Source organism: Adelges cooleyi, unplaced genomic scaffold (genome assembly GCF_023614345.1).
Source record: "Adelges cooleyi isolate 19-005CV unplaced genomic scaffold, UGA_ACOO_1.1 ACOO_flye_CR_arks_rails_tigmint_CR_PRNA_23, whole genome shotgun sequence".
In the NCBI taxonomy this organism is placed as follows: Eukaryota; Metazoa; Arthropoda; class Insecta; order Hemiptera; family Adelgidae; genus Adelges; species Adelges cooleyi.
Window position 1 is genome coordinate 5,055,161 of NW_026095893.1, and position 22,731 is coordinate 5,077,891.

At 34.9% G+C, this 22,731-nt stretch overlaps 1 protein-coding gene across 2 annotated transcripts in view; it reads left to right on the plus strand.

Annotated features, from left to right (window-relative positions):
- Nucleotides 1–22,483, plus strand: part of LOC126835578 (A disintegrin and metalloproteinase with thrombospondin motifs 9-like) — an 84,230-nt gene extending 61,747 nt beyond the window's left edge. For both annotated transcript variants that reach the window (XM_050568250.1, XM_050568251.1), the window contains 23 exons: nucleotides 6,218–6,413; nucleotides 8,647–8,876; nucleotides 8,949–9,169; nucleotides 9,924–10,076; nucleotides 10,428–10,577; nucleotides 10,639–10,795; nucleotides 10,871–11,058; nucleotides 11,563–11,724; nucleotides 11,804–11,892; nucleotides 12,150–12,667; nucleotides 13,025–13,151; nucleotides 13,733–13,856; nucleotides 14,089–14,296; nucleotides 15,460–15,624; nucleotides 15,707–15,871; nucleotides 16,168–16,416; nucleotides 16,596–16,787; nucleotides 16,861–17,025; nucleotides 17,091–17,279; nucleotides 18,644–19,380; nucleotides 19,822–19,958; nucleotides 20,049–20,251; nucleotides 20,419–22,483. In XM_050568250.1, the coding sequence (XP_050424207.1) occupies nucleotides 6,218–6,413; nucleotides 8,647–8,876; nucleotides 8,949–9,169; nucleotides 9,924–10,076; nucleotides 10,428–10,577; nucleotides 10,639–10,795; nucleotides 10,871–11,058; nucleotides 11,563–11,724; nucleotides 11,804–11,892; nucleotides 12,150–12,667; nucleotides 13,025–13,151; nucleotides 13,733–13,856; nucleotides 14,089–14,296; nucleotides 15,460–15,624; nucleotides 15,707–15,871; nucleotides 16,168–16,416; nucleotides 16,596–16,787; nucleotides 16,861–17,025; nucleotides 17,091–17,279; nucleotides 18,644–19,380; nucleotides 19,822–19,958; nucleotides 20,049–20,251; nucleotides 20,419–20,508 (4,815 nt within the window). In that variant the 3' untranslated portion in view covers nucleotides 20,509–22,483. The remainder of the gene's footprint in view (nucleotides 1–6,217; nucleotides 6,414–8,646; nucleotides 8,877–8,948; nucleotides 9,170–9,923; nucleotides 10,077–10,427; nucleotides 10,578–10,638; nucleotides 10,796–10,870; nucleotides 11,059–11,562; nucleotides 11,725–11,803; nucleotides 11,893–12,149; nucleotides 12,668–13,024; nucleotides 13,152–13,732; nucleotides 13,857–14,088; nucleotides 14,297–15,459; nucleotides 15,625–15,706; nucleotides 15,872–16,167; nucleotides 16,417–16,595; nucleotides 16,788–16,860; nucleotides 17,026–17,090; nucleotides 17,280–18,643; nucleotides 19,381–19,821; nucleotides 19,959–20,048; nucleotides 20,252–20,418) is intronic.
- Nucleotides 22,484–22,731: the final 248 nt, after the last annotated feature.

The following is a 22,731-nucleotide window of genomic DNA, read 5'->3' on the forward strand; positions in this document are numbered from 1 at the left end:
ACATAATTTTTCCAAATAATTTTGTACAATTGGCATTTGATTATTGATGATTATACGAATAATAAAACATTTTAATGAATATTGTTTTAATATTCACAATTAAAATTTGTTAAATCAGTGAATATTGTACGTGGAAATTAATACCAATAATATGCAGACTAAAAAAGTTCTTAGTACATTATATACTATAAAGAATATCAATGTAAAATGTTACCTACTTCAAAAATTAAAGTACTCAGTAACTAGTATCAAGTATACTTATGTATACACGCACATCTTAAATAAAACATTATATATACTTTAGGTTCAATAGAGAATTTTTTAAATGTTATTCACTAGTTTGACCTAGGGTTTCGCTTGAATTAGCTAGAAATTTGTTTATTTCATTATACCATTACTATTTTGACATGTGCGAATTCTGCAAAATTTGCAGTGCAAATACTTAATTCAGTTGAGATTTAAGACCGGCATACACATACAAGTAAATTGTGGATTTTATTGTTTTATGATGCTATGCAATTTCAATAATAATTTATTTTCCATTTATTGCCCAATAAATAGTTTTTTTTGCAGCCCTCAATTTATAGCCGCCTTACAATGTGGTTTAATTTAAGACGTACTCATTTTTACAATATTTTATTGATGCATCATGATAATTTAACAGAATTAAATTGCATTACATGTATACAATGTATATGTGTCTGTCAGATAATAATTATACACTAGTGTACTTACACTTTATAATGAATTTGGCTTAAATACTAATAAAATATGTACTATCATTTTTTTTAATTCTTAAAATTGCATTTTAGTATCAAAATTAATTAATGGCTGTTGTTTTACACGATTAATTTATATGTAGGTTTTTATTGCGTTTGTAATAACTGCACTGTTAATGCTAATCACATTTTTTTCTTTGGAAAAATTAATTTCGTCATAAAAGTAGTAAAAGAAAATATTAGAAATTACTCGAACGCATCATTGGTGATTTAAGTCTATTATAAAAAACAATGAGCAAACATATATTATACAAATTGTAGAAAATTTATGTGGGTAGAAAATAATGAACGAAATACTACGTTAATTAGAGTACATGAAGCTCTAATAACTGTGTTGTTATTACTTACATCCTGTCTTATGAGTCCGTCGACACTGTACAAATGTAAATGTTATTTTCTTATTTAATTGCCTAAATAATTGTTTTACTGAATGTTTCTTTTTACAGGAATACATTTCTTTTTTAATAATAAATTCCAAAATTGCAAATCATAAATATTCTTTTTTTATTAAACACGCGGTAGTTTTTTTTTTTAAATAATTAGTATTAATTTGTATAGTACCCAATATTATAATTATGCTAATAAAGCTTTGTAACTTAAAATAATACTAGCTAGGGTTCATTTATATTTGAAATAAAAATTGGAGAAAAAAAATTAAGGTAAAAATATTGTTAAAAAAAAATCCGTTAATAGATGTTTTTATTTTCTGCAAACCACGAAAAAAGCTGTTAGCCAAGTTTTTTTTTACACACGAAGTTAAACTAAAATGTAATAAACTATCATATTATTATTATATTTACCGGAGTAACTAATAAACCATAATCAGGTTTCAAGTTGAATTTTTAAGAAAACTATTTTTATGAGAAATAAATAGTTGATGTTTATCACATTTTATTAATTTAGCATTTTACATAAAAAATTATCAAAAATAATTTAATAATACGGAAAACAATGCAGTTACATCTACAGAAAATTGGCTAGGCTAATTAATGGTTAACCTTACCAAACATTAAGTTGATTTGACTAAGTCTTGCCAAGTTGTTTTCTAGAATTTATATTTTTATTATTATATATTAATACTGGATAAATGTTTCAATGGTTTAGAATATTGTAAAATATTCTTACTGGATTTTAGTCCTAACCTGAAGCGGTGGAAAAAATGTTGGCTGTCCCCCAACTACGGGCGTCAAAGGATTGCTAGTATGATGCAATTGGTTCGATCACACTAAGTGTTAATATTTGTAGTTGTTTTTATTTTGATACAAAATCGTTCGGTGACTTGCCATTAAGCGTTTTTTAACGTTGATCATGCCTTACAATAATACTTGCGTTGCACTGCAGACATGCAGCTCAAGCCGGGATGGCCATTATGTAACACACACAATATTATTGTCGTGATGAAGGAGCTTTTTACATTTTAGTCATAACTTATAACTATGTGTGCGCCTATACTGGTTATCGAATAATACCAAACAAGGTGATCAATCACCGAGAGTTTTCTAATGTAGTGTACTATTATTTGTGCACGCTTGTCTCGTTGCAATATAGTCAATACAAGGGGATATAATAAAATTGGTATTTCGTGTCTGTCGATAATATTCGGAAGTGTCTGAAACCTTCGACCGCCGAAGTCGTGTTGTTAAATCACGAACCTCAATCGAGTAGACGGAGCAAAACACTAACATTATATATTAATAGATAGTCTGATCATCACATCATGATGGTAAGCTGTTGTAATTTAAATGCACTTGACGAAAACGCAGTCTGCCGCCAATAAGAATAACAATTATTATATTCGAACCTTGTAACCCACCAACGTGCAATCTACTTAGTGTCAGTGGATATTATAACGTGTTTTATTATAAATAATATACATACAATGCAAATAATTGCATTGTATTGCTTGACGCGTGCTATGAGCTAGTAAATTTTAGTTTAGCAAAAAATATAAAACGGATAAAGAAGCATTTGTCTTCGCCGCGTTTCTTCGATTAATCTTTCACCGCCCTCCGGTCTGACGATGATTTCGAGACAAAGTCATTGTTGCCGGCCAATGTCGGAACCGAGATACACAATTATTATTGTTTTATTATATTATTATTATATAGTTGGTGGTTGCACGTGCCTTATTGTTTTAAACAAATGCACACGGTCTGTTCGGATTCGCTGCACCGCGCCAATGACATCATCAACCGAAGCACAGACAGAAGTTCTATCAGAACAATAACAGTACATGCAAAAAAATTGATCACACGCTTTGTACACACACTGATTTCGTTAATGAAAATAATGTAATACAACATACAACACTGCTACGGTCGACAATATAATAACCGGATGACCGTGAAAAAGCGTTTAGCTATATTATAAGGCAAAAGCCGTTTTTCCCCTTTAAAATAAAAACATCAATGGTCTACTTTATTCATCAATCACCTGTGATTGGTAAAAATTTCATAGTTGCAATTTTTTTAAGACTTAGTAATAAGAACAATAGTCTTGAAGGGACTTTTTTAGATTCAACAATTATATTTTAATTTTTATGCAACCGACAGGCAACGGTGCAGTGTGGACGCAATATGTTTATAATAGAGCTAAATATAATCTTAGACTTACTTGTCGAAACACATTATAGTGTACCATTCACACAGCAATTAAAAAATATTAATTGGTAATAAAATATAACGTTAAAGTTTTCACATCAGAACTAGTCTGTTTTTGTGTGTAATGTATATTATATATAGTTATAGTACTTAATATGAAAGCTTTCGATGGGCTGATGCAGCTGTTGTTAAACAAACGCTACATCATACACAAAGCACTGTGACCATTAACCGCCAAGTACACGGATGCATTTTTAAAATTTTATCTTGTGTATAATTGAATCTCTAAATAATGTATCCTCGTTTGGACTGCAATACTGGTGCACTGTAAACCATGAAACGTTAGGCCATCTGGTACGGTTTAATAAATTCTGAGAAGCCCATGCACTTAAACGGTAGGACATTGTAACAACGGTTATTATGTCTTGATAGCCAGTAACAAATTATGCTTTGTTCAACTCGCGAAAATGTTTTTTTAATAAACTTATATGTGCGTTACACGTTTAAAAAACGTGCTTACGTGCTACGCCGAGCCCGTTTAATAACGCTGGACAGGGCGAGACTTCGTTGATGTGTTTTAATATTTTCTAATTGAACCCTTGAGTCAAAGTTAGAGTCTGGACACTAACAAATAATACTATAAATAAAAGAACAGTATAAAACCATTCAAGAATTAAATGTCAATAACTCTGCGCTTCCATATTGTACACCATTTGACTTATGTATTTTATACTTTTACAATTTTTTAAAAATGTAGTACTTGTTAAATATTTTTTAAAATTTTTAATCTCAACATTAAACGAACGTGTTTGTACAGTTTTTAACGAGGTATAATTTTTGAAAATAAGGGTAGTATTTTTTCAAATGCGTAAAACTTAGCTGAACTATTGACAAACAATAAGTAACAAGAAATGATTTTTTTTATATATATAATAAAAAAATGAAATATAAAATTGTGTAGTCGACTTAAAAAATAATATTTTTGACTGGAATTTGAGTTAAGTCAGCTTTCATTTAGTCGTTAACTAAATACTTGTTTGGGAACTATAATCGGTATTGTCTTTAAACAAGAGGTAAAATTACATTTTTGATATACGATGATGCGTGTACAAAATCTTTAACAAAACGTTACAAAATAATCACGTACTTGAATATTATCGTCGCTGACACTGTAATAGGTATTATCTCGTTCATTTCATATAAAAAACACGGTTGTTCTCGTAAAAAATGCATACGTGTGTAATGTTATTTAAAAGGAAATGTGAATCATTTTATTATTAATGAAATATATTTTTGTTTTATTTTGTAAATAAGAACTTCGTGTGCGATGTGAGGTAACAAAAAAAAAAGTAAAACAAATTAAAGCGGCTTATCGCACGTTGATGATTTGAAAACAAAAGGATAACATATACAATAATAATAATAATAATATTATCTAAAAGGCCTCCCAGCTAGGATCGAGAATAATATTTTAATTCAATAATTCATTTTATAGGTATCATCATTGTGCCCGTATGACTGATACACACCACACTCGGTATACAATACTATTATTTCTTGCCTTGGTGTAACATTTGTACATGCTATTCATAGATTTAATAACTATAATGCTATCAAGGTTTCGATAAACGTGGACACAGCTAACAGACGTCAACGAATGACTAATTGCTAAAGCTTTATGCAAACCTTTATGCTTAACCCCAGGAGCTCAATTACATTTTTTTTATCCCTTGACAATCATAATATGAAATAAAATCATGAGTCATAATTTAATAGAGATCTTCACAATTTTCTAAAATAAAAACAAAATGCATTGTTAAATCCAAATGAGCTTCGACAGAGATGGGTTAGGTATTAGTCATTATTCTCGGGGCTACGAGCACAGAATAATTTTGCTACACTTGCGTTGAAAGTAAAATATTTTTAGTCTAGGACATTAATATATATTTTGTGTTATTAATGAAGGCGCAGTGGTTTTCAGACGTTGATGTATATTCGTAGCTACTTCTCAATCCTTATAGGCCTGTGTATTAATATCCCATTCATCCTGACGAATTATAATTGAATATAATAACAGGAGCGGTCTTTGGCCATTTTTTCTAATGAAAAAAATGATACCGGATCATATTTAATTTATAGGCCGCCGTTCGCCTAAATACGGTTGAAAACGTGTCGCAATTATTAATTTACCACAGAGCTCCATAATTGGTTTTGATTCAAAGTATATCATAAATTACAATATTATAGCCTAGAGTTTAAAATGCGCAGACAGCGTGTACTAGGTAGTCTTGCTGCATTAACACTGGATATGTGATATTCCGCAACGCTGAAATGAATATAATCAAAACCTGGTGTTTTTTTGAAATTATCGAAGCATAAAAAATATCCAATATAATTTCCAGAGTTCTTTTCGGATGCTAAAGTGCTTAAGCCATGGTTTATTTCAGATTCCGTGTAGGCTGTTCTACGATTGATAAAAAATAATCCGACTACAAAAAAAAAAAAAAAGTCGAGTTTAATACATGTTTTAATTTAGCATTGTACTAATTTTCGATGCAATTTGTCTACGTGTGATCCGAAGGCGCGGTTCACTAGAAATTAGAATCCACGATCGTTAATCGATCAACGTCTCCTGTTTTCGTTGTAAAAGGCACCGTCGATACAGTATAGATTTTACCGCTTAATTCCTAACATAGGCCGTTCGGTTCAAAATGTAGATGTACCGAAGACGAATCGTGCGTTTTTGGCGACCCCTGGAAAATTTGACTTTCTTGCCGTCGCGTCTAGTAAATGATTATTAACGTGTTCGGTGTTTAACATTTTTTTTATTTTTTACAGACCGGTCACATCCGAACGGCTGCCGGTGACTATTTCATCGAACCCGCTGAGACCGCCAACGACCACGTGACTCCCGTTCTACACGTCATTTACAAGACACGTTCGCCGACCACCGTTACCGAGAGTGGCAACGGTCCACCGCAAGAACGGTCGCATCAATCGTCACATCAGCCGGAACCGAACTGTGGAGTACAAGGTGGGACGGGTTATCATAGATTTCTGTTATTTTTATTATTATCGTTATTCGTTTGGCTCCACTCGGATGCGTTTAAGAACATCAACGGGTAAGATCAGAATTTATTGGACTTTGTCGTAACGTTAGATCGGATGGGGAGCGATTACGGTATCCGTCTATATCATCAATTACACCACTAAATTTATTTCACACACTTTTGGCCAAGCTCCGTCGACCATCGTACAGTCGGGGTGTATACAACGAGCCTGTGATATCCCTAACTGTAGCGCATGCGGTTAACGACCGTATCTTAAATTCTTGGATCTGGAACATATTATTATAGCATTCAAAGCGCATAACATTATGCAAAGTCGAGACGTCTGCGAGTCTCACGACGTATGGGCATTTAGGAGTGGGCAGAGATAATAGTAATTGCCGGCGTGTGCAAGACAACCACTAGAATGAACGACCGATAACAATAAGACTGGTCGACTTTAAGACGGGTCCTATACATGATTAACACACATATCATTACAACCAATGTATTTTCAAAGTCCATTAGCGAGGGATTTGCGTTTTCCGACAGCGGTGTTACTTATATGGCACGACCATTGTTGCGTGCGCCTTTACAACAATAATAATTATCCTTTAACTCGCATTATATGATAGGTACCATAATATGCACCATTGAGAAATGCACAGTTTGTTAAGTAATGCATTCCTGTTTCACGTTTCGTTGTCCCACGCGTCCGCCGCCGCCGCCGGTCACCTCAAGAGAGAAAACAAACGTCTTCGAATGTCCGCACGTAAATTTGTGAAGTATTAAGACTGTTGGGCAGCCCCGCTGTGTCCGAAAATAAGCGTTTAAAAACTCAATACGTGCCTAAGTCGAATTACAACTAAAATAACTTTTCTCGCTGCCCACGTAATAGGGAGAACGTCTTTGGCTATGATGGATTAGGATATCGATATTCAAATGACTATTGTGTCCGTTGCGCTTTAGGCATCGAATTCGAATCGGCCTCATCATATAGGACGTATCGACACTAGATATTTATTCCGAGTTCGTTCAGACTCCCTATGTGAGAATGCAATCGTTATAATGTGCATCAAACTGCGCTTCGGATATTTTTTAAATAAATAGCCGATTCGTTTAACTAATACATGATTTACAACGACATCCGATACATAATAAATATAGAGACTTTCAAAACTACATAGGGAATATTAATTTAATCATTATTCTTATTATCGAGGTGGATTGCGTCTTTGTAATAGGAGTATGCAAATTACCTACTTTTTATCTTAAGAGAACGTTTTACCCTCAAATTTCTAGTGTAAAATCTACGACCGCAGAATGCATTCTATTCGCCCCATGATGATTTTAGAGCAAAATCAGCCATGATAAAAATAAAAGAACATACAATTTTGGAGATAATGACATAAATATGTTTTTTCAAAATATTTCTTAAGAAAAAAGTTATTACCGTTTAAAAAAAGTTAAATATATTTTTTTTAACATTAAGAATCTAGCTAAATAATGAACATATAGCATAGAGCGGTCGTGAAGGTCACAAGTTTTATGAACTATTAACGAGTGATGAAATCAGTCTCATAAAAAAAAAGCTTCGATGCGAATCTGTAAATCAAATATGTATCGATAAAAATTAATGTAAAGCAGATAATTTTATCTCTAGTATTAGCGTGGTACGATCATGGCTGATCGTGTTTCTATAACAATTTGCTGTCATTATTTATACATAGTAATCAACAATATAATGAAAGCTTTTCGAGTTATCTGTTGATTCATTCCCTCGTAGCAATCTGGAAATGTATTACGACACGAGTGTGATTTTTTTCCTTTAAATTTTTTGGTTTTTCCTTAATGGAAAAGTAAGTTTTTCTACAGATTTGTGAGAAAATCGTCTATGTAGCTCCACTCTAGATCTAGCAACAATCCAATTTACAGGCTAAAATCACAAAACTATGTGTTTTTAAGATCAATGTCACGGATTTTGTAAACGTGAATTATATTTTTATTAGCAAAACTGCGATTGAATCTTATTTTTTTTTTGGAAGTGTACACAAGTCGGTATGAAATAACATTTATGTTCAGAGCTAATAGGATATGACCGATAAAATAAGTTACCTATTAAAGTATAATGAACATAACAAACAAAACGCTAGTGATTGAGATTTATTTGAGATTAAGTTAAAAGTTTTCTTCTAATTTTGTTTGTTTTTGGCATTTTAGATAACGAAGTTACCAGCGACTCGGATACTGTAATGGAGGAACTGCTGGTATCGGAGTCCGGCAGTATAGTGTCGAGTACCACGGGAATTCCGGGGTACACGCCAAAATCCCGAAAGAAGCGATCTCTGTCCTCGGAATACATAGTTGAGATAATGGTGGTGGCCGACAGAAAAATGGCAGACTATCATGGAAACGAACTTCACAACTACATACTCACCCTTATGTCGATAGTAAGACTGTTTGCAAATTAGCAGCCTCGTGAACCAACGAGCAGCCGTAATTGGAAAATTCTGCGTTTACAGGTGTCGAAGATTTACAAGGACAAGAGCATTGGCAATCCGATGCACATATCCGTAGTTAAGCTAGTCGTTCTACGAGACGTGAATCTCGTGGAGAACCGTAACCGCTTGGGAGGAATAGCGGCCGCTGATATGCTGAATAAGTTTTGCGAATGGCAATCATATCACAACGACGAGAGTGATACCAGTGACAACCACCATGACACAGCGTTACTGTTGACCAGGTACGACAATACACCTAGTTGACATGAGACAATATCGCTACAGAGTACAGAAATTGGGTTTTCCAATTGGTATTAGATAAATCGCACGGTGTCAACGCACACTTTTCACCAAAGTCATCCATCGTAGGCGAATAGACTATACAATATTGTCGGTAAAATTATATTATGAGATGATAGATCGATGTGGCGAGATCACGTCGACGGGGTCATAGATTTATGACAGCTCGATACTCCTTGCCCGTTTGTACGGAGAGATGCAATCGAAACCGATCGTTTATCTACGCATAATATTATGTTCTAGCGTGAGATATTTCACGTTTTGTATCATACATCCATTCTGTCTATTGATTTCGTTTAATGTTTATAAATGGATACCGCAATTATAGATCGATTAATAACGATAGACATTTGATACGATTGTATAATTTTGATTATCACATCACGTTCTGATGTGTTCATATAAATATTGAACATTCGTTGTTTTTTTATACGTAAAATGTTTCAAAATAAAAGTCAATGGCAGGCTGTTAATAGACTTTGTTGTGAAATCTATTGTAACTCATGAAACAGCCTATCAACTATAGATTTATCAATTGGTCGATACAAGTACGGACATTTTTATATGCTAAACAAATTTACTATTTGTGGGAAAACATACGAGATTCGTTAATATTTGTTTCTTACAACGTTACTCAAGTTATCCTATAATTTGCATCGGTGTACATGTTGATATTGTTATATTACTTTTCCCCAGAGAACACGTCTGCCGAAACCACAACCAAAAAAAATGCGATAACACGCTGGGACTGGCCCAAGTAGGCTATATGTGTAAACCCAACAGTTGTGCCATTGTACAAGATAACGGTCTAAGCGCCGCGTTTACCATAGCTCATGAGCTAGGACACGTGTAAGTACAACTCAAAAAACGTTCTAATTTTTTTTTTTTTGCATAAGAGTCAAAAATAATATAAGTATACTCTTTTGGTACGCAAAATCTTAATTACTTTGATTTAGGTGTACGTAAAATGCCATATTCGTAATGCTTACAATAGTGGCACATGTTTGTACTTGTACCATTCTGACGAAGAAAGAGAGTGAACGTGATAGAGCCCTACAATTTGTTTATTAGGAAATAATCATTTTATTTATACCTACATAATATTATGGATACAGCTATAAAAATATTAACATCTTCCTAATCTGAATTATTTTTGGGTGACTAATTAACATTGATGTTTGACGTGGTCGTGGTGTTTAGATTGAGCATGCCTCATGACGACGACGACAAGTGCAAGGATTACGGCCAATTAGATGAAGTACATCACGTCATGTCTAGAATGTTGGGCAACAACTCTCATCCTTGGACGTGGTCCGCTTGCAGTAGACATTTCTTGACGGAGTACTTGGAGTGAGAACCCGTTTCGAAATAAATACAGTAAATGTTAAGTCTAATTTTTTTTTTTTAATAGCTCTGGCAACGGAAAATGCCTTCAGGACGACGCAACTAAGGACTATCTCGAGAACGATGGACAACTCAATGATAGGTACTTACCCGGCGAGAATTATACCGAAGACAAACAATGTGAATTGCTATACGGTCCTGGATCGAAAATTTGTTCATATATGGTAAATAGTAAAGATACCTATTATTTCTTAGCTATTTGTAACAATGAAAACTTTACTTATTAAATGGCCGTTTAGCCGGTTTGCCAACGGTTATGGTGTACTACTGGACCGGGCGAGAAAGACGGATGTCGAACGTTCCACATGCCTTGGGCAGAAGGGACTCAGTGCTGGAACAGCAAGAATTGGTGTCAACAGGGAAAATGTGTGATAAAGGACCGAAATGCACTGAAACCCGTCGATGGCGAGTGGGGAAATTGGCAGCCGTAAGTACAGTTTAGTAACACTAAAATATATTGTAGTGAATGATATTAAAAACAATGCAATCTACACATGCTGCTAACTTTTTTAGATAAAATAAGTAAGCAGTGAAAATGCGCGATAAAAGTTAAATGATTGTTATAGTAGGTAAAATAGAAATATGAATATTTTGGAGAAATGTTTAAATAGGAAAATAGAAATGCCGATAAAAAAAATAAAGTCATAGCTCAATATTTTAGTTTTTTGTACTGCAACTTGCAAGAGTAAACTTCTCAACATAAAATTGCCTGGGGCATTTATAAGTTAAGATTTTAGAGGTAGTTAACCATTTTATAACAAGCAATACATTTAAAAATCATTCGATTATTCAATTATTTTTTATATCTACTACTAATCATTTGATAAATGTTTTTTTGACAAACCAAAGTTCTAGTCGTTGATATTTTTTTAAAAAATTGCGCCTAAACATCTTAAACTTAAAATGACTTGGCTAATTTGATTAAAATCAGATTTGGCGAATGCACCAGAACATGTGGCGGAGGCGTGCAAAAAAGTTACAGGGGCTGTGACAACCCACCACCGTCAAACGGCGGAAGGTATTGCGTTGGAAAACGGGTAAAAGTTCGAAGTTGTAACACTAGAGACTGTCCCCCAGACGCCCCGGACTTCAGGTGAGTGAATGTTGTTTAGGTAATAAAGGTAATATTATAAAGGTTTATAAATATTAATTTGTTAATTATTCGCTACTAGAGCTGAACAGTGCTCGAAGTTCAACAACGATACATTCAACCTTCCGGACCTCAAGACCAACGTGCAGTGGCTACCGAAATATGGAGGATGTGAGTATATTTGGTTGTTATTCGATAGCATTCTACCTAGTGTCGTAGTGCTTTGTTAACGACATGTCTTCCTTAAAAAAAATAAGTGAGGAGGCCCGAGGTGTAACTGTTGTTTCTTATACCCATCTATCCCACGTCAGACATATTTTATTGTGTTGTAGCCCAAATCGACTTTACTGGCGAAAGTGAGGGGGGAAGGGGGGGTTACGCTGACGATCAATGGACGATCTGATGTATTTTGCTTATGTCTGTTGTAGACGCAGACGAACGGTGCAAACTATTCTGCCGCGTTGCAGTTTCTGCGGCTTACTATAAATTGAAGGATAAAGTTTTGGACGGCACTCCTTGCTCACCGGACAGCTACGACATTTGCGTGAACGGGATGTGTGAAAAAGCCGGGTGCGATCACGTGTTGGGTTCGAACAGTCAGCTGGACTTGTGTGGCGTGTGCGGCGGCAACAACTCCAGTTGCGAACAAGTGACGGGATCGCATAACAGCTCACAGCAAGGATACTCAAAAGTGCTCAGAATACCCGCCGGATCGTCCAACTTAGATATACGCCAGCACGGCTATCACGGGTCCAGTAAGGACGATAATTACCTGGCTTTGATGGACAGCACCACCGGCGAGTACATACTTAACGGTAATTACGTGTTGAGCATGTTCAGCAAAGTGATATTTTACGGTGGTACGGCCATCGAGTACAGCGGATCCGACGCGCCCGTCGAACGGATCAACTCGTCAAGACCGTTGAACAAAGACGTTACAGTTGAGGTAATTATTGTTACCAAAAAAAAAAAAAAAAAAATACCTTCTCGCTTTGCATCGAAGCTAAAATGAATAAATCTATAACATTTCCTACTTCTCCAATAATGCCGTTTGACGTTTATTATAATAATTCAAAGAATTTTATTTAAATACATACTCTGTATTACAAAGGATACAAGAGCCGAACTAGCATTAATTTTATCTAACCAGGAATAAATATACCTGGATCCAGGTACTCAACCTAATTCTCGAGTTGTTTAGCTGTATTTCTTCCCCATTTGTAATACTCGTAGGTACTAGACGTAGGCAGTCTTGACTCCTGTCTCGTTGAATATCTTTATTTACGTTATTATTTATCCGCAGTTGCTGTCAATGGGAAACTTGTACGCTCCGGATATTGTGTACCAGTACACTGTGATACGGGAAGACCGAGATCTGTACGTGTGGGCGCTAACCGACGAATGGGGACCGTGCGACCAAATTTGCTCCGGTAAACGCCATTATCTCACGTATAAGTGATATTTACCATATAATATGGTATCTATGCAAAGAGCATCCATGCTAAAACTAAGAGCTTTCAATGACTAGGTATCTGGTATAGTCGATCTAATTCTGGTTAATTTCAGTAGTTCAGACATAAAACATAACAAATTTAGTACGCACATTGTATTAGTGTTGATTAGACGCCAAGCTTGTCTTTGTCTCGTGAGAAGCAAGCTGCTCAAGGAACCACTGGGAACTTTCTACCACATAAATCATATTTTATTCATATCTTGACTTATTGTCAGTTAAAACCAAGATAAATCCGAATTAACATAGAATACCTTTATAAACATGTTTTGAATAAATACGAGTATGTTGGGAAGCGGTATTTTTTTTTTTTTTATTCGACTTTATAACCACATTTACTTAGCAAAACTTATAAATGATCGAATTAATCAACTAGAGCGAACACTCATACATGTATTTATATAATTATTATATTTTTTGTATTTATAGTTATAAACGAAATATCTATGATAACAGTTATTTTTGTCAAATAAAGCTCATTATAAATACAGCATTTTTTAGGTGAACAGTCAAGAGTCTATGTTTGTATTAAAAAAGATACGGGCGAAGAAGCCCGAGGGTACTGCAGTGACCGGGATGCACCTCGTTCGCAAAAGCAGCCATGCAATCTTCATTGCAAACTGAAGTAAAACACGTTTTAAATACCATCACACTTGAATTATAATTTAACTATAATGTATATCAGTATATAGTATACAGAGTAGCAAGATTCGTTACGCAAACAACGTTATAATATAATATCCATATATTTACATACGTTTAAAAATAATATACTACATGTATATAGTGAATAAAGCAATTTATTTTATAATATCTTTCTTTTCCTATTTCAATTAACATTAAATAATGGTTTTCAGATGGAAAATTATTAGCCATTCCGAATGTTCGGCGCAATGTGGCCCAGGCACGCGTACTCAAAGCTCGGCTTGCTTCCAAGAGACCCACAAACGAGCACCGACCCAACTTCCTGACATAATGTGTTCTCACATGCCAAAGCCAGCCAGCAGCATTCCTTGCACCGGGCTATGCTTGAAATCTCGGTGGAAGTTTACCGAATGGTCTCCGGTAAGTACAATAGCCGTTGCGCACTGAGTATCATCGACACCCATACCATACATTTTTGTCATAATTTACTAACTAGTGCATGCAATAGGTAAAGGTCAGGCCTAAACATCTCGGTCCTCTGACTTTACAAGAATGCGACGATATAGATAAATTAATATAATAACAGGTCTTATGAGTTATGGCTTATTACAGTATTCTAACTAGGTTAGTTTTTTGTTAAAAAACAATAAAAACAATTTGTAGAGGCACTTACTAGTATGGTTACCGAGGCGTATCGTACACTATTTATTACAATTAAAAACAACAACCACCGAATTTCAACTGTTTTTAATGATCTACTTGTAACTCTAGTTATCACATGCAGGTATTATTCTATAAATAGGAAATCATAACTTTCTCCAAATCATAAAAATTCGGGGTATTTAATATAATAGATAACTTTAAAGATAGGTTAAAAATTAATTAGGGTTATAATTTAGACTAGAATATTAGAATTAGATTATCGTAATACAATAAATACAGCGAACGAAAGTAATCATACAGCATACATCTGAGAATTGGTTTATTAAAATACTAATTCGAATATAAAGAACATAAGTACCAGAAAATAGTGAAAGAAAAAGGCATTTATATAATTTATTATTATAGAAAAAATACTGCGTTTAACTATTAAATATTTGTGTAGACGCCAACGTATTTCGGAGAAGTAATTAAATATATTTACAGTTTTAAAATAATTTTATATAATTAATTAGAAAATAACTAGAAGAGATATAATTAAAATATATTATAATTTATAACATAAAAATTCATAATTGACAGAGCCTACAACAGTCAACATATGTTGGCAACACATGATGTAAACGATAAGTGGCAAGATAAATCATTGGTTTCCCCATTTGCTTACTTTAATGACTATATTTTAGAAACTTTTTAAAGTTGTTTTTTTATTGCAAGTTGTCTGGAAAAATTAGTATTAATTAAAATACATTTCCTAGCTCATTATTATACATACATTTATAATTATTATGTCAAATTCCAATTACTTAGATAGCACCGTTTGTTAATTCTTAGCGTAAATAGGTTAATTTTGACACAGTCTCTGGAAATTGACTGCATGTTACACCACTGAACGACTATAATATTACGATCTATGTTATTAGTGTTCGAAGACTTGCGGGACTGGTGTACAACACAGGGAGGCGAGTTGCGTCAACGATAACGGAGACAGCAGGGATGAAGCTTTGTGCAATGTCAACGACAAGATAGTTTCTAGAGCTTGTGCCATCGACAAATGCCCTCAGTGGTCCGTGGGCGAGTGGTCAGCGGTAAGATCGTTTTGGCAATCGGCTTGCGTGATATGTTTTGGTCCGTGTTGATTGAAAACCAATAAGGTACTTGTTTTTACAGTGTTCTGTAAGTTGCGGGGAAGGACAAATGGAAAGGTCGGTGTGGTGTCGCGCTGACGGTGGTAGAGTGTTGTCATCCGAATATTGCGATTCTAACGTACCGGCCCGAAAGGATTCGTGCACGATGCCGATCTGTCCAGCATGGACCACGGGACTCTGGTCACCGGTGAGTACCACTTTAAATAGCCCGTCCACATTGTCTTGGAATTTTACAAACATCAAGCGTTTTTGGTCCAAAACCAAAACGCTGCCTGTTCTAAATAAAACAAAACAACAATCTTAAACGTAACGGACGCTCAAGGGTTAAGATGTAGTGCACACGTTATTAACCTGTGCATGATGTAGATGTAGGGGATCTTGTTAAGTATACTTCAATCGTCGTTTGGTCGAGCAATCTAACTACTAGCTATCAGAACTCCGGTGTTTTTTTTTTTTTTCAATGTCAATTGACCATATTTACAGTGTTCGGTGACTTGTGGGGCAGGCATAGTCCGACGGATAGTCAAATGTAACGTGCCGGATCATTCGGCTTGTGCGTTCATGCCCAAACCGCCTGAAGAGGAGAAATGCATGCTACACACTTGTCCGGTTTTGGCGGCGGACGACGAAAGACGCGAGAACGAAATACTTGGAAACTCGGCCGAATACGATTCGAATTCCATTCAGAGCAGCAACAAACTGTACTCGTGGCGAACTGACCGATGGTCAAGTGTAAGTAATAATGTAGCAGCCATTTTTGACTGTTCGGAGTGGTTGTGGGTAATTTTTTTAGTGGGAATATCTGTGGGCATTACTTAGACTCCAGATAGTTTTATAATATTGTTTTCGATGGGTTAAGTTACCCTCAATCCGAAAGCGGTAACCCAATTGACGAGGCTTTGTTCTTTTAGTGTTCTGCTTCATGTGGCAACGGTTACCGGAGACGACCTTTGGACTGCGTGAACACGGTCACCGGCAAACCGGTCAGCTGGTCAATGTGCAAGGTCAGGAATCAGCCGAAACGCATAGAAGTATGCGTCGCTCCGATGTGCGTGACTTGGCACGCGGACGCTTGGAAGGGATGTTCGACCGAGTGCGGCCAAGTCAGTGTCTCGTCCCTCACATCCAAAAAAAAAAGGCTTTTTAAAATTTAACTCCTCTACTTGATTTATCTAGGGTTACGAAGAGCGTGACGTCACGTGCGTGTCTTCCGTGAGTGGAAAATTAGTGGACGAGACCCACTGCGTGGTGCACAAGGAAAAGCCCGAGTCCCGGAGGCAATGCGAAAGCCACAAGAGTTGTAAGCCGGCCGCGAAATGGAGAACCGGACAATGGGGTGAAGTAGGTATCGATGACCTGTTGGTCGGTTGCAGCGTTAACAACCGAATTTCACACGTTCATTTCAGTGTTCCAAAGAATGTGGAAAAGGTGTCAAGGAAAGAAAAGTGGTATGTCAGCCTTCCGATGACAACGACGAAATGTCCGACGAAGAACTGTGTTCTGAACTCAAACCCGAGTCCAGGGCTTCTTGTAACGAGCATCCGTGCGAGACTCAACAACCGTATATCTCTTGGAACTATGGCGAATGGTCTAAGGTGTGTTTCATTCTACTTTCATTTGAGTAAATTACTAATTTTTCATACTTTTTTCGACTGTGGTGTACGCGTTCGTTGTACAATTTCTATAGGCTCAAGTACACATTTCATCTACATTCTAAAATTTAACCAGAAATATGTAGAACTGTATTCACCCGCCAAAGCTTTCATTCATTTTAATTATATCATCTCATTTTGATGTTTCGTTCACCACTTATCGAATCATTTTATCATTTCATTAGTTTAGAAAACAATAAACGCCTTGTAACAACCCCCTCGTTAGTTATGGGGAAGCTCAAAAAAGGTGTACTGAATAGTACTGAAAATTACATTATAATAATACAAATACTGAGAGCTGATTTAGTTTATTTTTTCGACAAAGTAAAGAAATTAATATTTAAACCATTTACCATAAAAATAATAAACTTCAGTGCTAACAACAGACTCGAGTCTTGAGTTTTTATGGTTAAGGGTTTAAATATTAATTTATTTTTTCTATATATTACCATAGTCCATAAGTTGCTTGAAGTTTTTTTCTTGATTTCCGACAAAAGACTATTATTTTAACTTTAGATAATTAAAATGTTTTATTATTGAGTTACTTAATGATAATACGCATCGTAAGCATACACCTGTAAGATCTTGACAATAAGATACTTTTTTTGTAGGCACTATAGTCTTTATGTTAGGATATTTCTGAAACATAAAAATAATAAATGTATTGTTATTAAAAAATTTAAGAGAGAAAGAAACGGAAAACGAAAAAAAAAATTTATAGTTTTATCTGAAACTGAAGACGAAACTTAATCAAAATAAGTACCAGAGTTTTATCTATGAGCAATTGAACTATTGAAGTAGATTTAAACCAATTACACGTTTAATTATGTACCTATTGTTTTTATTATTTTTGTTATTGAATGTTATAAGTAAATAAAAATATACAATTATTTAGACAAGGCGTATTATTTTCCAATAATCTGATTAATCACCACTGCGTAAGTAAGTAAGAAAACGAAACCAAAATTTCAATCTATTTTGTTCTGTGTAATTGTTTGTATTTTTTTTATTTCAAACGAATAATTATCAAGTCTTTCTTCATTTTAAATTTTAATCGTCTAATACATTTCGTTTTATTGTGGATATTTTACCTTCGTCAGCAGTATTAGTATTGTAATCGTTTTGCCTAACGCCATAGACGATTTGTTTTCTTCGATTTTTAGCTGGCTTGACAGCTTACTAACTCTTATCATATTCAAATCAGTCACCGCTTTCCTATAGCGACGATTATCTACCAACCGAATTACTCTGTTCGCTTTATCGTGCCGCCATATTATCAACTTAAATTTATAAATGTGAAATTTCAGTGTAACGTGACTTGCGGCAAAGGATACCAGAACCGACAGGTCAGGTGCCAGAACACCGACGGCGTGCTGCTGTCGGCCGACCACTGTGAGGGCCTGAAGAAGCCGGAAACCACGCAACCGTGCCGGGCGTTCGTGCCGTGTGCCAAGACGTCGGCGGTAGGAACCGGCCCGGGGTTGCAGTACAAGTGGCGGACGTCACAGTGGTCATCGTGCTCGGCGACGTGCGGTCAAGGCGTGCAAAACAGGCGGGTGAGTTGCCGGTACGCGTATAAGAACGGGTGGAGAGACGCGGTCAATGAGACGGAATGCGACGCGGTGGGCAAGCCGCCAGCCGCGCAAAAACCATGCAATCTGCGTGCTTGTTTGGCCCCGTCCAACTACAATTGGCTGCCCGACGAGTGGCGCGAGTGTTCGCACACCTGCGGGAAAAAGGGCCGGCAGACCCGGCGGGTGTATTGCGTGGATAAGGCGTCGTCCAAAAAGGCGCGCCGGAAGTACTGCGATTGGAGCGTGCGGCCCCCCCGGAAACGCAAGTGCAATCAAAGACGTTGCGCAGGTTTCGCTACGTGCGCCGATGTCCTGCACAAACTGCCAGCGTCCGTCGACAAGGAGTACATACTGACCGTGTTGGGCCGAAACGTGTCCATCTACTGTTACTCGATGGATTCCGGAAAGCCAACTGAATATCTTACGTTGCCCAAAGACAATGAAAACTATTCCGAAATATATGAGAAGAGGTAAACAAAAATATTTTAACAATAAATAATTAACTGAAACGGCGGTAGAGCCTAATATCGAAGTGTACACACGAAATGTAAACATTACAAAGTTTAATTTACCAATCACATATCTGATATCCCTATTACTAATGTTTAAAAGATCACTTAATTTTCAGAATTAACGAATCTCGTCAGACGCTAAGCAACTATTGTACACGCAACTTGTGATATTTAACATAGGTTTTATGACAACTTATTTCGGTTATCAATGTTAGCGTAGTAGAACTATTGGGTATTCAATTGTTCATCTCGTCTGGGGCTTCAAAATCAAGTCTGATTCTGTCGGCTATTTCAGTGTTCACTATGATGCGAATACACTATACATTATGTTATACACCTTTTATTATGTTATTCACACAAAACAATAGCTTAATGTTAATGTTCTTACCAACCCCGCAGGCTCAAAGATCCGAGTACTTGCCCGTTTAATGGCGAACGACGACAAAGCTGCCCGTGCGACAGTACGCCCTTGCCGTCTTCGGGACTAACCGTGTTCCACAAAATCCGGTTGAACGTGACTACACTGAGAGTCGATCGTGAGTAACTACATACAACCATTGTGGGCATTATTTGAATACAATCATTGACGGTAATAAAACAAAATTACATTTGTATAATATTTACAGCCAAGGATTACACATTTTCGAGGCAAATCAAAGGTAAACTCATACCTTTCGGCGAGGCCGGTGACTGCTACAGCAATTCCAAAAGTGGATGTCCTCAGGGCAGGTTCAGCATCGACTTGACCGGCACAGGAATGAGAGTTTCTCACGGTACCACGTGGATAGGAAAAGGGTCGAACACGTCGTTCTGGGTGAATAAGATCGAGGTAACCGCTTGAACAGTCTACATAACGAGTCAAGTTATTACTAATTGTTTTATGAAAAACCATCGTTAGTGTTTTTTTTTCCATTACACTATCCTTGCAAAACACGGTCTCCTTTTTTTTTTTGAACTTGAACTTATATGTGATAACTAAACTAATTTTATTCGCAGGGAAACACAAAAATAGCCGGCAGATGTGGCGGCTACTGCGGCAAGTGCGCCCCGGACCAAGGGTTGACTTTGGACGTGGTAACGCCGTAGTAATATAGTTATGCCATCATCGAGTTAGGTCTGACTACAGTATTATTGTAGAGCGCTAAACAAGCGACTACAACAAATGAAACTCTATTTAACGCGTCGCGGTTGTAGAGATGGGTCGGTTACCGTAAACGCAGTCCCAAACTCGAAATAGGACTGACCACAACCCAAAAACTAGCAATTATTTTTTCATAATATAATTATGAGGTTGTATTATTTATAAAATTTAAAAAACTTGTATGTATTTGAAAAGACTTTAATACAATTTATTTTAACGCGCAATCCCGCGTCCCTCACGGCAAATAAAATTGTTTCAACTATGTTTTGCTTTAATCAGATATTAAAATGTTTAGTCAACTAATCGAAATGTTCTCAAAACATTAAGATAAAACACTTTAAATTATTTGTCAACCAATGATGATTAGACGTTTCAAAAATATTTTTTTTAAATATTACATCGTTATAACTATTAATAAAAATATACTTTAAATTAATTATAACATCTATATTTTTTAAATGTTTGGACGCCATATTTGATTATTGACCGATGAAAAACTAAATATTTACTGTATTATTTCTCTTAAACATTTAAACCTCAAATATTTAACGGTTTTCATAAATATTTTCTACACATATATTAATTTATAAATCTGAAATATATATAAATGTGTACAAAAGAAAGTTAAGCGCTTATAAAATAAGTATAAAAATTAAATTCCTTTAAATAATATATAATTATTAATTTCAATTTTTGTTTAATATTATAACTAAATTTATATTGCTGTGTGGGAGTACAACAATAACATATTGTGATGATAATATAATATTGTTGTTATGCCTATTGTTTTTTTATTTTTGTTGTAAGCGGCTTGCGTTATTACTTTTTCTAGTTAATTATTTAAAAAACAAAATATAGTTTTCTTATAACTTTAAAAAGATAATAATTAATTAATTTGTATTTTTGACGATCACTGTACATTTATAAAACCATAATATCGTCTGTAACAAAAAAACGTATAAAGTCAACACACTAATATAGTAATCGTGTATATATCGGTAATGTAAACATTTGTTTAGTATTTTTATTGCATTTTATTATTATTAATTCGTATAATATAGTATTATCGACCTCGAGTTATTATTATTATTTTTGTTTAATGTTAGGTTTTACCTAATTGTACATAATATTATATATATATATATTTTTTTTTTACTCTTAAGCAATCATGCGCCAATTATATCTGCGTAGAGATGATTAAGGTGATACCTGTAATTTGTTGTCCGTTTTGGCATTTTTGTAAATTATAAATCAAAACGAGCCAAGAAGTAACACTATATTACTCGTCACTTATCGCAGATATTATGTTCATAATGGTGTTCCAAGCCAATATTCGTGTGTTCAGTTTTTATTTATTGATATTTTTTTTGTACATTTTTCGTATACTATATTTATTTATTTAGCTTTTGTTTATTAAAAATAATTATATTTTATTTGTATTTTTATTATTACCTATTATTTATTAAACGTGTTTAACCGTAAGCTATGAGTGTGCGCCTTAACTATAGAATAACAAACATATGATGTCTTTATACCTATACTTACCACCGACCAAGAGTTTGGATACCTACGCTATTAGACAAATTTATATAACTGTAAAACATTTTTTATTAAAATATAATTTTTGTTTTATATAATATTGTGCGCATAGGACACAATAAGGGGAAAAATCATTCTCAAAAACCCGAAGATTACATCTCAATAGAAATAAATTGTAAGTGTATCTAAATTATTGGCTAACAGTGTATGCTTTGTATAATCGTATACTGTACATACTGATAGGTATATTGTCAATTGTCAAAAAATAATTTTTTGTTGTTGATCTCTAGTCATGATAATTATTTGGTCATATTAATCAACACACACACTTAAATGTATCGACCCCGTTCATGCAAAACACATCCAAAATTGTAGTTTTGCACTTAATGACTTTTACATGTTAAGAATATTGTAAAATCGACTTAGTTAAAATTTCAAATTCTTTGTAAATTATTTTTATAAAATATAATCTATGACATTATCAGGAATTAACAAACTGTAGTATTTTTGTAGTGCTCTTAAAGGTATAAATAATCCAATACCCTTATATTTGGAATATTTATGAATAAACGGGTTTAATAAATTTCGACAATGTCAATTAATTTTCCAATAAATTTGTATAAGCTTTA